The sequence below is a fragment of the Pleurodeles waltl genome, chromosome 9 (assembly GCF_031143425.1).
Source record: "Pleurodeles waltl isolate 20211129_DDA chromosome 9, aPleWal1.hap1.20221129, whole genome shotgun sequence".
Classification (NCBI taxonomy): domain Eukaryota; kingdom Metazoa; phylum Chordata; class Amphibia; order Caudata; family Salamandridae; genus Pleurodeles; species Pleurodeles waltl.
Genome location: NC_090448.1, coordinates 68235625 through 68247852, shown reverse-complemented (window position 1 = coordinate 68247852; position 12228 = coordinate 68235625). Strand labels below are relative to the sequence as shown.

The following is a 12228-nucleotide window of genomic DNA, read 5'->3' as shown; positions in this document are numbered from 1 at the left end:
AACCCTTATTTTGCACTCCTTTAACAAGAAATGAGGACCACTTTTCTAGTCTGAGCTCCCAGTAGTTTACACCCTTGTAGACATCTGTGTTCCAGCTCACAGGCCCTATTCCAGATTATACATTTTAAGAGGACGTATAGTGTAAACAGAGCCTTCCGCGTGCTTGGGGCATGGCGCTGGAACAATTTACTGCTGCCCGTTCAGTTCAGGGTTAATCATTGGCTTTTCAGGTGAAAGTTGAAGGCTCTTCTGTTTGGCTAAGCACTTGTACCTCCTCTGCTTTTGCTCTTTCTGTCTCTCTCTCTTTTTTTATGGAAACAATTTTTATTTTTTAAAAGACATTTCTAAGAACAAACAGTTGCTCATGCACATGCATAACTGGCATACAGTACATCCATCTGTTCCCATTCCCAAAGCCCGCTAACCCCCACTGCGTATCAGTGAACGGATAATGTCAAGGCCAGTGCTAACTCTGTAGGCAATGGTATGTCCACCATTTCCTCCACAGGGCCTCAAACGTAAGTGGCTGCCAATCGCATTGTAGATTGGTTGTTCCAATTTACCACACCACTCCATGCCGTTAATCCACACTGCCAATGGCGGAGCAGCTGGAGATGTCCACATTCTAGTGATATATTGCTTGGCCACCACAATTCCCAGGCCCACCAACATCCTATCCCCACTGGAACTTCCCACATCATCCAGTATGTCGAGGAATGCAATTCTAGGGTTTGCCTCAATACGGGCCCCCACCACTTGAGAAAGAACCTGTCTCTCTTTATTTAATACTGCCTTACTGCCTTGTCTACCATCATGTTTGGTGAGAGTGCTTCCAATAAACAAACACACAAATAAATATATAAAAAATGAAGAAACTATATAGAAAAGCCCAAACAACGAAGTGCATGATTTAAACTGAGGATTTCTGCCTCAGAACAGCAAACTACACCAGCCATCAATATTGGACATGAAGAACACACCAGATTAACTGAATAGACCATTGCAAAAATTGACATCTTATCCTCCACCTCTGCTTCCTTCTGTTTTACCCCTGCCCAGCACTCAGCACTCCCATCACATCACCCTACTCCCTACCTTGGTTCGGCTGGAACGCTGGGTACTTCTCTCGTGGCAGCACGCGACACGTCGCCACTTGCAGACCATTGTTGAACACGTGGTCTTTCACCGCTGTGATAGTATTGTGTCCATAATCGCACAACATCTGCATTCCTTTCAGATTCAGAATATTCCCACTGATATGCATAAAAATTATCTAAAATGAGAATATTTGAGAGTGCGCATTAAGGACGTTCCATACTGTGTGATGCTTCCATTTCATGATGGTGGCGGATCAGATGCTTGAGGGAGCCCTCCAGCTCTTTTCAATTTAGAAGAGGGCGAAACCACTTTTCTTCTGCTCTTCGCCAGGCACCCTTGTTTCATTCCACCCACCAGCATACAGATGTCTATGGTCATGCTGGGGCAGAAAATAATTGTGGCCCCCATTAGCGAATCAGATAGCTATAAAATGAACACATTTGCAAATCAGGCAGTTCTGAACTTGTAAAGCGCTGTGTGAGGGTTTTGCAAGAGATGGGAGACTGCATGCATCTGTGCATGCTGCTGGCAATGTTTGTGGTAATATCAACAGTAAAAACCACTGCAATAGACCACAAAACAGGCCCTCAAACGGCCAGAAAAGAGGCCAGTGCCGGGAACTGTCAGATCAGCCCTTCTGGCACTGCAGATTGCAGTATAGGCCAATCTGACCCTGCAGTTGTCATTAGAGGAATGCTGCGGGTCCTACTGCAGGAATTGTCATTTAGCAACGATTGACACTCTGGGCCCAATCACTAATCAGATGATCCAGTATCTCCATTGCACATACAGCTAATTTTAATTTAATGTTGACCCTAATATATCAAAACTATTACTGAATCTAACACTACCACATTAAACTAAATCAAATTACGTTCTGTTAAATAAGTAATCCTAATTTAACCCTAATTCTAATCCCAGCCATGATCCTAAATTAGATAAATAAATAATATCACATTTAATGCTTAAACTTCACCTACCCCCAAAATCCTACATAGTTTAACTAAATGAAAATATATTACATTACATGATTTATTTAACATTAATGTTACTGTAATGATAATCCGAGCCTTTAAGAAAACTATTAATGTTAATTTAACAATTCAATCCAGCCTAACATTCACATCCTATATGTATATTTTTTTAATGATTATAATTTTAATTTACTTTAACAATAAATTAATTTACTGTCCACCATAACCTTAACTCTAAATTAATTTATTTAAAATTAGACCTAACCCAACCCTAATGTGATCCTTAACCGTACATTATTTTATATTGGATTCTGTTAAAAGTCAAACCCTAATATAAACCCTAATCCTCACCTACAATTAAACAATACGTAAATTGAATACGTGAATTTACCCTAACCCTAAATGAAATGAAATTAAATTAGGAACATCAACCTATTCCTAATGATAAACCTTGAACTACTCCTCAGTAGCAGCACCCACACTAATGTGGGCAGTGGTGTTGCGTGCACTTTGTCACCCAACTATATGGCATGTCTGTGTCCTGTGGTTTGGTTTAGAGAGTTCTGTGCGAGATGTTCGATAGGAGGTTGTGTTAACGTTAAGTGATGCTGGGGCCCCATGGCAGCCATTTAATACATATCTGAGCTGTGATGGGTTTGTGTGCTTTGCTGAGTTCTAAGTATACGGTTGAACTAACCTGCGGAGCCAGGGTCCTACCTCCGTATAGGACAATCAGGCAGTGACCGATGGGCTGGTCTCACAGTTCAGAGTGTTGGCCAGTATTTTAGCAGTTTGTGGGCCTGTTTTATGGCCAGGTGGCTGGTTTTTACTGTTGATGTCCCTGATATTACCTTAAGCCTTACCTGCAGCAAACACAAATGCATGCAGTCTCCCATACTTAGCAAAATACCCATACACTGTGTCTTTACAAGTTCAAAACTGGCATGACTTCCAAATGCGGTCCACTTCTTTAAACATCTATCTGGTTTGCTAATGGGAGCCATTTTTATTTTGATGCCCAGCCCTATTTTTTGTCCCAAGCCGACCCTGATTATATTGACAATAGAATGAATATAAAGGAAATTACAGAAATTACATAAAATCCAGGCTTTGAAAGTAATGATTTGACCATACTGCATGGAGGGGCTGATCCCACTGTCTCCAGAGCAGAAAATATTTACAAATATTGAATAAACCTCCTGTTCTACAGTGAGGTTTTTGCACATGTAAGGCAGGGCTCTGGCAGCCCAGGCACAGCTCTAGGGACATGTGTAAGAGGGCTGACTTACAGGCTGTTCCAAGTCTATGCTGATTTCTCCAGAAATGATGGTTAGTGTTGGGCAGCGCGTCGGTCCCTCGCTGATGCCAGTCCAATACATGGGCTCCTTGGAACGGGGGCACTCCTGCTGCAAGGAACATCTAGAAGGCAGGAGAACACTGTTAAATGATGGGCAGAGGGGCTCAAAGAAAGGACTCAAAAGAACACCAGAAACAAAGCTTTCAGAAATGGGTGGGACATAAACAACCCTTGGGCACCACATTACATCCACATTGTGTGCTTTCCACGTATGACATCACTTCCACTAAGTGTTATATGGCTCCTCATTTAGTTTTATTTTATATTAAGCATGCACACATGCTCAGAGTGCTTTTCTAAAGTCACACAACTATAAACCTTGAGGCCTATTCAATAAAAAATACTTACATCTGGTTTACAACCTCGCAATGGTGAAATTCCTGAATGTAAGGAATTCACAAAGAGGTTTCTAAAAGTATGTCGGCAAAAAAGGCCATTCAAATGTTCCAAACTGTAACCCTGAAAAACATTTCTGTATTTGTAAGTGCAACTATGCTAAGTGCTTTCCACATGCACAGTTGTACATAGATGGGAAATGTTTTTGCATTTGTGTAATAGATGTTTTTCTTCTCCACCGTGAAAATGTTTTTCTCATTGAGAACCCTCTTTGAAATACCCACCGGGTTTTCATGGTGTTTTCTTCCTGTTCACACTCTACAAAGTGAGCTTTTCATACCCTTAACTGCAGTAAATCTCTTACTCTTTCCAGAATGAGAAAGTGAATGTCTGCTAGCTTTATAGGTAATCCAAAGCTTTCCACAGCTGCCCTCCCTAATACACTTACTCCTGTTCCTTGGAACAGTATTTACACCTGCACAATATTACACCTTCAGGGGGTATTACTGCGCATGAACAGATCAATTTCAGAGTGAAAGTTTATCTTTTGTGAATTCTTGTACTCTTAAATCAAAATCAAGCCTACACATGCAAATCACTTTGCAGTATGTGTTCCAAATAATTTACCAAACCACCAGGATACTGTGCAACACATGGCATTAAAAGCAAAACAATGCGTGCAACCCACAATTAAAGTTGAATTTAAAGGAATCTGACAAGAGCTACACTTTTAGATGACTCTTAGAGGAGATCACCCTGGACTCCGGGTTATTTACTTGTGCCACTTGCATACACAAATGTCTTCTTTGAGCCCATAACAACTTTAGGAATTCCCTTTGCTACTCCTACATTCTGTAACATGCTTCTGTTTTTGCTGCTATGGGTTCCTTAGCTATCTCACCCTGTTGCTGTCTCACATCAGCGCCAGGATGGTCCTTTGGGAGAAACAGCCGTACTCTACAAGTAAATTAAATCAAAAGTCAAAACCAAAGAAATGTTCTGTCTTGCAAACAGATTGACTCACACCGATGTAAATCTCCTGTGGGAGAGTAGTAGCCAATCAAGGGGGACAATGCCTTGTACATGATGAATTTGTTGGTATTCACAAACTCCTTCCTAAATTATTCCCGCCTTGGAAACAGTCAGAGATTTACACCCAAACAAGGGCAGGAATAAATCCCCTTTGGTGCCAAAAATGCAAAAGCAAACCCCCGAAAATTAAGTTTCTCCAGATGGAAATATTTTCGCTCTGGGGAAAAACATCAACAAGCACTTTTACATGTGCTGTTTTTTTCTCTTGGACATATTTAAGCACAGGAATAGTTTTTTGAATTACACAAATGATTAACATTGCACCTGTGTGGTGTGGTAGACCTTTGGTTGCAGATTTATGACCATTTCGGAGTATCAGGCCCTCAGTGAGAGCCCTCAAAGAAGGAGGTAGGGACTTCGAACTCAAGCCTGAAGCTCATGAAATAGGTCCTGGGGACTTCTCCAATTTGAGCTGCTCCATTAAGCAGACTTTGGCACACAAGTGCTATTCCACTCTATTTGGAACAATGTCGCAGGCCTTGGAAATTCACCTCTGATATTGATCATCATGGACCAGTTTCAAGATTTGTACTGTGTAATGGGGACAAACCTCGCCTCCAGGGTGCACCATCCGCAGTGGGCGTCTCCTGCTTCCAAACACTCACTGCAGGTGGAGTGCTTTGCACAGTCTGCCACCTTCACACGGCTCATCTGTAAGTCAGAAAAGTACAGTAAGACTCACTGTCCCAAGAGGATAGCATGTGACAAAGCTGGGAATGAAGGCCCTTGATTCACGCATTGCAGAGACCAAGGAAGATCTGATGATGGCCAACACTCTCCGCACAGACAATCATCTCAGGTATTCAAAAAACAATGCAAACCAGAGCCTGCTAAACCAAGCCTGATGCACCCACTAGAGGAATATCCTGGTACTGCAGTGACAAAGGTTGGGATGTCCATAGCCATCACTCTCCGCACAAACATCCTCTCAACTCTGCAGAAACCAGTGGAAACTAGAGCCCGTTGAGTCTGATCCACCCATTAGAGGAACAGCTTCAGTCCGCAAAGAGGGCTGGTAGATCAATTGTTAAAGCCCTCTGTCATGCAGAAACCATTGCAAGCCAGAGCCTGCTGAACTCCGTGTGATCCAGTCCCACAGACTATAGCTACCAACCTCTCAAATATATAGCCAGTTTTAGGTTGTACAATTATGTTTCCAGTTAAGAGTTAAGGATGTGTGTTTGTCTTTGGGTATTGATATTAGGCTTTGGTTTACAGTAGGTTTACGGTTGTAATAAGTACAGTTAAAATTAAGTTGAGGTTTGGAACTGGCATATGGACACAGGGTTAAGGATTAGGTCAATATTATAGACCTTTTATTAGCTTTAGGGTACAAGGTAAGGACGCAAGGTAAGGTTTATGCTTAAAGTGCATTGAGCACTGGTTAAGGTTAGGCTTAAAGCTGAGGTTTTGGATCAGTGGTTTAGGGTTAGAGTTTAGGTTTGTGGTTATAAATTTACAGATACAATCAAAGATTGGATTGGGTTATAGGATTATAGATAGTGATTAAGCCCACGGTTAAAGAGCTATGTAGGTGTAGATTATACGGTAATAGATCAGGGTTGGATTTGGAAACAGTCAGAGATTCACACCCAATCAGTTTAACGTTCAGGCAAGGATTTCTTGGATAAGATTTTGGTTTAGGGTTACAGGCTTATAGTTCAGTTTAAGATTTTCGTTTAAGTTTAGCGTTAAGGTTTAGTTTCACAATTATAGAATTAGGGTTACGATTCGATGGGCATTCACTTGACCATGGCTGGTTAAACTCCTCGAATACCTCCCTGGACAAATTCCTAGACAGTGGAGTCCATACCTGATGTGATGTCATCATGTAGAGGTAGTTGGAATCCGAGGGATCGAACTGCATGATATGATGGACTGGCTGTCCTGGGGCCACAGGGATGGACTTGGTGTTCACAACCGACAGATTGCGATTCAAGTTAATCTGATGAAGAAGAGAATACAAAAATGAGATCCAAAAATAGAGTATGCTGGAAACTGTAAAAAGGAAATTGAACATATCTCTCACTCTCATTTCTCTGACTGCCCCTCTCTCGTTCTTCGTCTCCTCAATGCGCTTTCTGTCACACTCTTTTTTTCACACCTCCTGTCTCTCCGCTCTTCTGTTTGTATTCCAGTCCCTCTCTTTTACTGACTCTCTCTTTTTCTCTACACTACTCTTTCACAACAGCACTCATATATATTTATAATAATTACTATACAAACTGTCATGGGAAGAGGATATCTTGGAAAGCTTTTAGGTCCGGCTCCCTCCAGCTGATTCACTGAAAAATTATTTTACTCACTCTGAGGCTTTTCGATGAATTCTGAAGTTTAAACAAGGGATTAAGAGGTCGGAAGCAATTGGTCTCAAAAGAGGTCTTTCCGATTCAAGCCTTGCTATAAACTTTTTGTTATTGGCCAGCTCAAAAACTGCTAAACAAATATTCATTAAATATGGATGTCAAATTCTGGCACCTTTTGGATACACGTGGAAATCCCTTTGCGTGTTTTTCAAAACATTTTACATAAAAAGCAACATAAATCGCATGCGCAAAGGAGCAAATAGCAATCCACATTAATATCTGGAACGAGAACATGGCAGCAGCGTGCTTCAGGAGTATATAATTTGAAATACACTGAACTTGACGAATGCTAAACCTGGAGAAACAAGTCAGACTACTTGATACTTTAAATACTGGTACAAATGTAATTCCCTCTAGGGTCCACCACACCCAACCTCCCAAAGCGGCAGCATTTTAAGCATAGAGTTATCATTACTGGGAAACTAAGGGGTTGACAAGTTACTCTGCAACAAATGTGGCGGAGTACCGAGTGTCCCAAACTGATGGTCGCCAGCTCTATCTAGAGTTCAGTGGACAATCGCATTACAGCTGGTGGCGCCCCCTCTGGCTCTGCCAACCGAAACGGTACACCAATGGCCTGATGGATTTTGGGCCATCAGTATAAGTACATCAAACCATCTACCCTGCCCAAGTCTGATGTACATTTTGTCTGTTCAGGATTGCCAGTAAAAGCCTGATGGTTTTGAACAGAAAAAAATTATCTCCACACCCTGGGAGAAATGTCCCAGGGTGTCAAGGTCATTATTTGTTTGTTTTACAGAAATAAACATCTGCTTTATATTTTATAAAGCAAAAAGGCTTGCTGAGCAGCCGCATGAAGCATGATAACCACTCAAAAACAAAGTTGGTGCCCTCAGGTGAGCCTTTGTGGGAGTAACTCTTCTGAAGGCGTAGATACCTCTGCCAGGCTTGGAGAGATCTGTAAATACAGTGGGCGATTATCTACAGGGCAGCATATGACCTCGGCGGCCTGCCGGATGCACACTGATTGTACTGGCTGTTTTTTAGGATCGAGCCTGCGTTGCATGCGCTCGCGCATGCTTATCGCAGCGAGACTCTTTAGTATTTAGAAAAGGGCTCGGAGCCCTGTCAACATCACGTCAGTGTGTTTCATTGGTTCGTGGGCTTGCCTAATAAAATCTGCTTGCTTTCATTAGTCGAAGGCAAGCATACGTCATGCCTTTTCCGGTGGCTAGCCCTCCTCAAGCGCATTGACCAAGTACAGAAAACATGCGAGGCTCGCTGTTTTCCATCGGGCTCGTGGACTTCTTTTTCTCTTATTTACGATCTCGCTTGGCAGAAGTCGAGCGCATTACATAGTTAATTGCACTTTTTCCGGTTACGTATATAAAAGCACTTTTGCCCGATCGGTGAAAAGTCGGGTTAGGAGTTTACAACGCTATCAGCTCTAACATGAGCAAATGCGAGACCCGTTGCATTGCAAATGCTTGTTTATTGTGAGTTCAATTTGCAGTGCGACCTTTGTGATATAAGGTTGCCTCACAAATTGCCCATCCACAGGAGGTATCAAAGCGACACATCTAATGAATAATAATAGAGCAGGTCGCAATTTGTGACCCATTGTGATTGGCTACAAATGAAGTTATGGAGGCCGACATGAGACATCACACCTCCATCCCCACATTTGCTCTTAAAAATGAGGAATGAGGAACAGTTGTTTTAAAAGCAGCCATTGATTAAAGAGACAGGCGCTGCTTAAAAAAAAAGGATACTGGCTAGGGAACTCTTAGGGAGGTGTGAGAGTGTGGGACAGACAATGGTCCTCATAACCACTGTCTGCTTTTCCTGGCCACGCCCACAAAGTGCTGTACCTCTAGTATGTCATTGGTATCCTTTTTGCCACACGTGGTAAACCTCGCCAAAATACCCTGGATATAAGAATGAGTCCCTAAATGTGAACCTTGGGCGTTACTCATTGCATTACTGATTGTGAATTCATACCTATGTCTACTCAAGACATAGGGGCCGATTAAGAGTTTGGCAGATGGGAACACCCGTCCCCCAAACTCCAGGCGGGGTGGTCGCCGCCCTGCTGGCAACCTCTCCGCCGGCCCCATTATGATTTTCCCACTGAGGTGACCAGCGGAAACCTTGTGGGAAAGTGGCAGCAGCATTGTCGCTGGCTCATAACCGAGCCAGCGGCAATGCTGCCGCACGCAGGGGGCACCAGCACCCTCAAAATGCACACTGTCTGCACAGCACAGCAGACAGTACGTATTTCAAGAGTGCCGGGTAGTGGGACCCATGCCACAGGCATGTGCAGTGCAGGGGCCCCCCTGCAGCCCCCTGCACCTGTTCTCTTCCAGCCTTTTCATGGCTGTGGTACCGCCATGAAAAGGCTGGCAGAGAACAAGGTTGTAATCAGCAGGGTGGCATGGACTTCAGCGCTGTCCTCTCTGATTACACCCTGCACCCCCTGTCAGTCTGTCGGGATCAACATCCTGGTGGGGGGGGTGGTTTGTTGGCGGGTCTGCCTGCCAACCTCGTTAGCGTGGCGGTCAGACCGCCGCAACCCTGGCAGTCTGACTGTCTCGGGCATTGGGGGTCCTCGGACCGCTAATGTCCTAATAAGGCCCATGGGTGAAAATAAGTATCTATGAAACGTGGGAGTGCAGCCCAAGCTCCTTATCATCGGGTGCAGAGAAATAATGTTGAAAAATTGGTGCAGATTAAGTAAAGAGCTGGGAATAAAAATGGGCAGATTAACTTTCCCTTAAAGCGATACTTGCTGATTCTCTGGGCAACTGCATATTTAGGAGAAATGGGTATACATCTGGAAATGTCCACAACTCACATGTCTATAGACTATCCCTGTGCACTTTTGTGAATTCTCAGAAATGTATAAATCTAACCAATTCATAGGTGTATGTTTGTATGTTATGCATAAATGCATACATTTTTAAAACTCAGACTCATAAAGGGATGGGAAGAGGAAAATATATATCATTTAGTTTGAATGTATTTATATTTACATTTTTTATAGTGTGCTTGCGCCACCAGAAAGGACATTCTAAGTCAAGCAACCCTAAGGAAGGTGATTAGGGGTGTGAGTCATTGTTAAGAGTACTTCGAGGAAGGGGTGAGACTTCATTTAATATCAACAAGAAATAAAAATAACCGAAACAGGAACTAAGAGGTTAGCGGTGTTTGAAAGAGACCAGTATCGGAGCTTCTGTAGTTCTAGGATTGTCTTCCCCATTTCCGGTACAAGTATTTGTGTTTTCCGGGTAGTGCGGAGCAAACTACTTCCTGCTGGACAAACGCGCCGAGTGTTAGCTCCCTCCTTTGCCTGTGATTGGACAGGATTGAAAGATGCATAAATGTAATACGTAGCACGTCAGGAGCCGCGAGGGCCTATGCTGCAGTTGTCACACAGGTAGAGGGTGTTTAAAGGGATGCTAAGTACCATGAGGAAACACCATATTCTCAATTACACACATCCTTCAATACAGGCATTGTACATAGCAACCCTCTCATATGGCACGTAGCCAAATTGGTAAAGACCTGTTTGTACATACACACCAAACAACATTAACCATTACACCGAACTCACAACCGAGCATGTACATAAAATGAATATGTGACAGAACAACTAGGTCCTAAACAACTATAGCCTAAACCACTACTGCTAAACAACTAAAAAGTCTCTACAACTAAGGCGGTCATTCCGACCCTGGCGGTCATGGACCGCCAGGGCCGGGGACCGCGGGAGCACCGCCAACAGGCTGGCGGTGCTCCCAAGGGCATTCTGACCGCGGCGGTACAGCCGCGGTCAGAAACGGAAAACCGGCGGTGTACCGCCGGTTTTCCGCTGCCCTGGGGAATCCTCCATGGCGGCGCAGCTTGCTGCGCCGCCATGGGGATTCCGACCCCCATACCGCCATCCTGTTCCTGGCGACTTTGGAGGCCAGGAACAGGATGGCGGTATGGGGTGTCGTGGGGCCCCTGGGGGCCCCTGCAGTGCCCATGCCAATGGCATGGGCACTGCAGGGGCCCCCGTAACAGGGCCCCACTGAGAATTTTAGTGTCTGCATAGCAGACACTGAAATTTGCGACGGGTGCAACTGCACCCGTCGCACCTTTCCACTCCGCCGGCTCCATTCGGAGCCGGTATCCTCGTGGAAAGGGGTTTCCCGCTGGGCGGGCGGGCGGCCTTCTGGCGGTCGCCCGCCCGCCCAGCGGGAAACACAGAATAACCGCGGCGGTCTTCTGACCGCGCAGCGGTATTCTGGCGGCTCCCGCTGGCACCGCGGTTACCGTGGCCGGCGGGAGTCAGAATGACCCCCTAAGTACTGAACAACTACTGTCTGAACAACTATTATGTTTGAATAACAATTGCCTGAACAACTAATATATATATATATATATATTCTAAACAACTAATAAACCATAAAAACCAAAAGGAAAACCTTACCTTAAAATTAGTTGTTCAGCCAATTGTTATTCAGGCACAATTGTTGTTTAGACAGTAGTTGTTCAGTACTTAGTTGTAGAGACTTTTTAGTTGTTTAGCAGTAGTGGTTCAGGCAAGTAGTGGTTTAGACCTAGTTGTTCAGGATGTTTCCCACATAAAATCACTACACTACTGATGATGACTTGAGACAATCAATCAGTAAACAGAATATATGGCCTTTGGCAGAATCCTAAAACCAGGGACGGTGTTATGGAAATGGCCCCGGCGGTGCAATCGGTGTGTGTATCCACATTGTGCAGCCTCCGGGTACTTTGGCATTAAAGAAGGGGCTGCAGACACTTGTTTTGCCCCTTCTGGAAAATTGAGCTGGTGGACATGTAGCGCCAATTCTTTGGTGAGAGGGCATTACTTCATTTGCCTGGGGAGGGAATCACTTTGCCTCTGCGCCTGTGCCGTATTAAGGACACGCCCTTAAGAGGTTCATTGGCTGTGAGCCACAAAATGGTGGCGCACTTTTATTGTGCTCCCTGAGGGCAGTCCTCTAGATGGGCCAAATGGGGTCACCCGGCA

The 12228-nt window shown here is 44.2% G+C and overlaps 1 protein-coding gene and 1 long non-coding RNA gene across 2 annotated transcripts in view; one reads left to right on the top strand and one right to left on the bottom strand.

The window, feature by feature from the left end:
- The window catches only part of PLXND1 (plexin D1), a 281158-nt gene that overhangs the window by 171975 nt on the left and 96955 nt on the right, over positions 1–12228 (bottom strand). The window contains exons 3-6 of the mRNA XM_069206314.1: positions 6671–6802; positions 5408–5508; positions 3362–3491; positions 1096–1273 (exon numbers count right to left, since the gene is read on the bottom strand). Coding sequence (XP_069062415.1) covers positions 1096–1273; positions 3362–3491; positions 5408–5508; positions 6671–6802 — 541 coding nt within the window. The remainder of the gene's footprint in view (positions 1–1095; positions 1274–3361; positions 3492–5407; positions 5509–6670; positions 6803–12228) is intronic.
- Positions 1–12228, top strand: part of LOC138258961 (uncharacterized) — a 93262-nt gene that overhangs the window by 39671 nt on the left and 41363 nt on the right. The gene's annotated exons all lie outside the window — the stretch shown is intronic.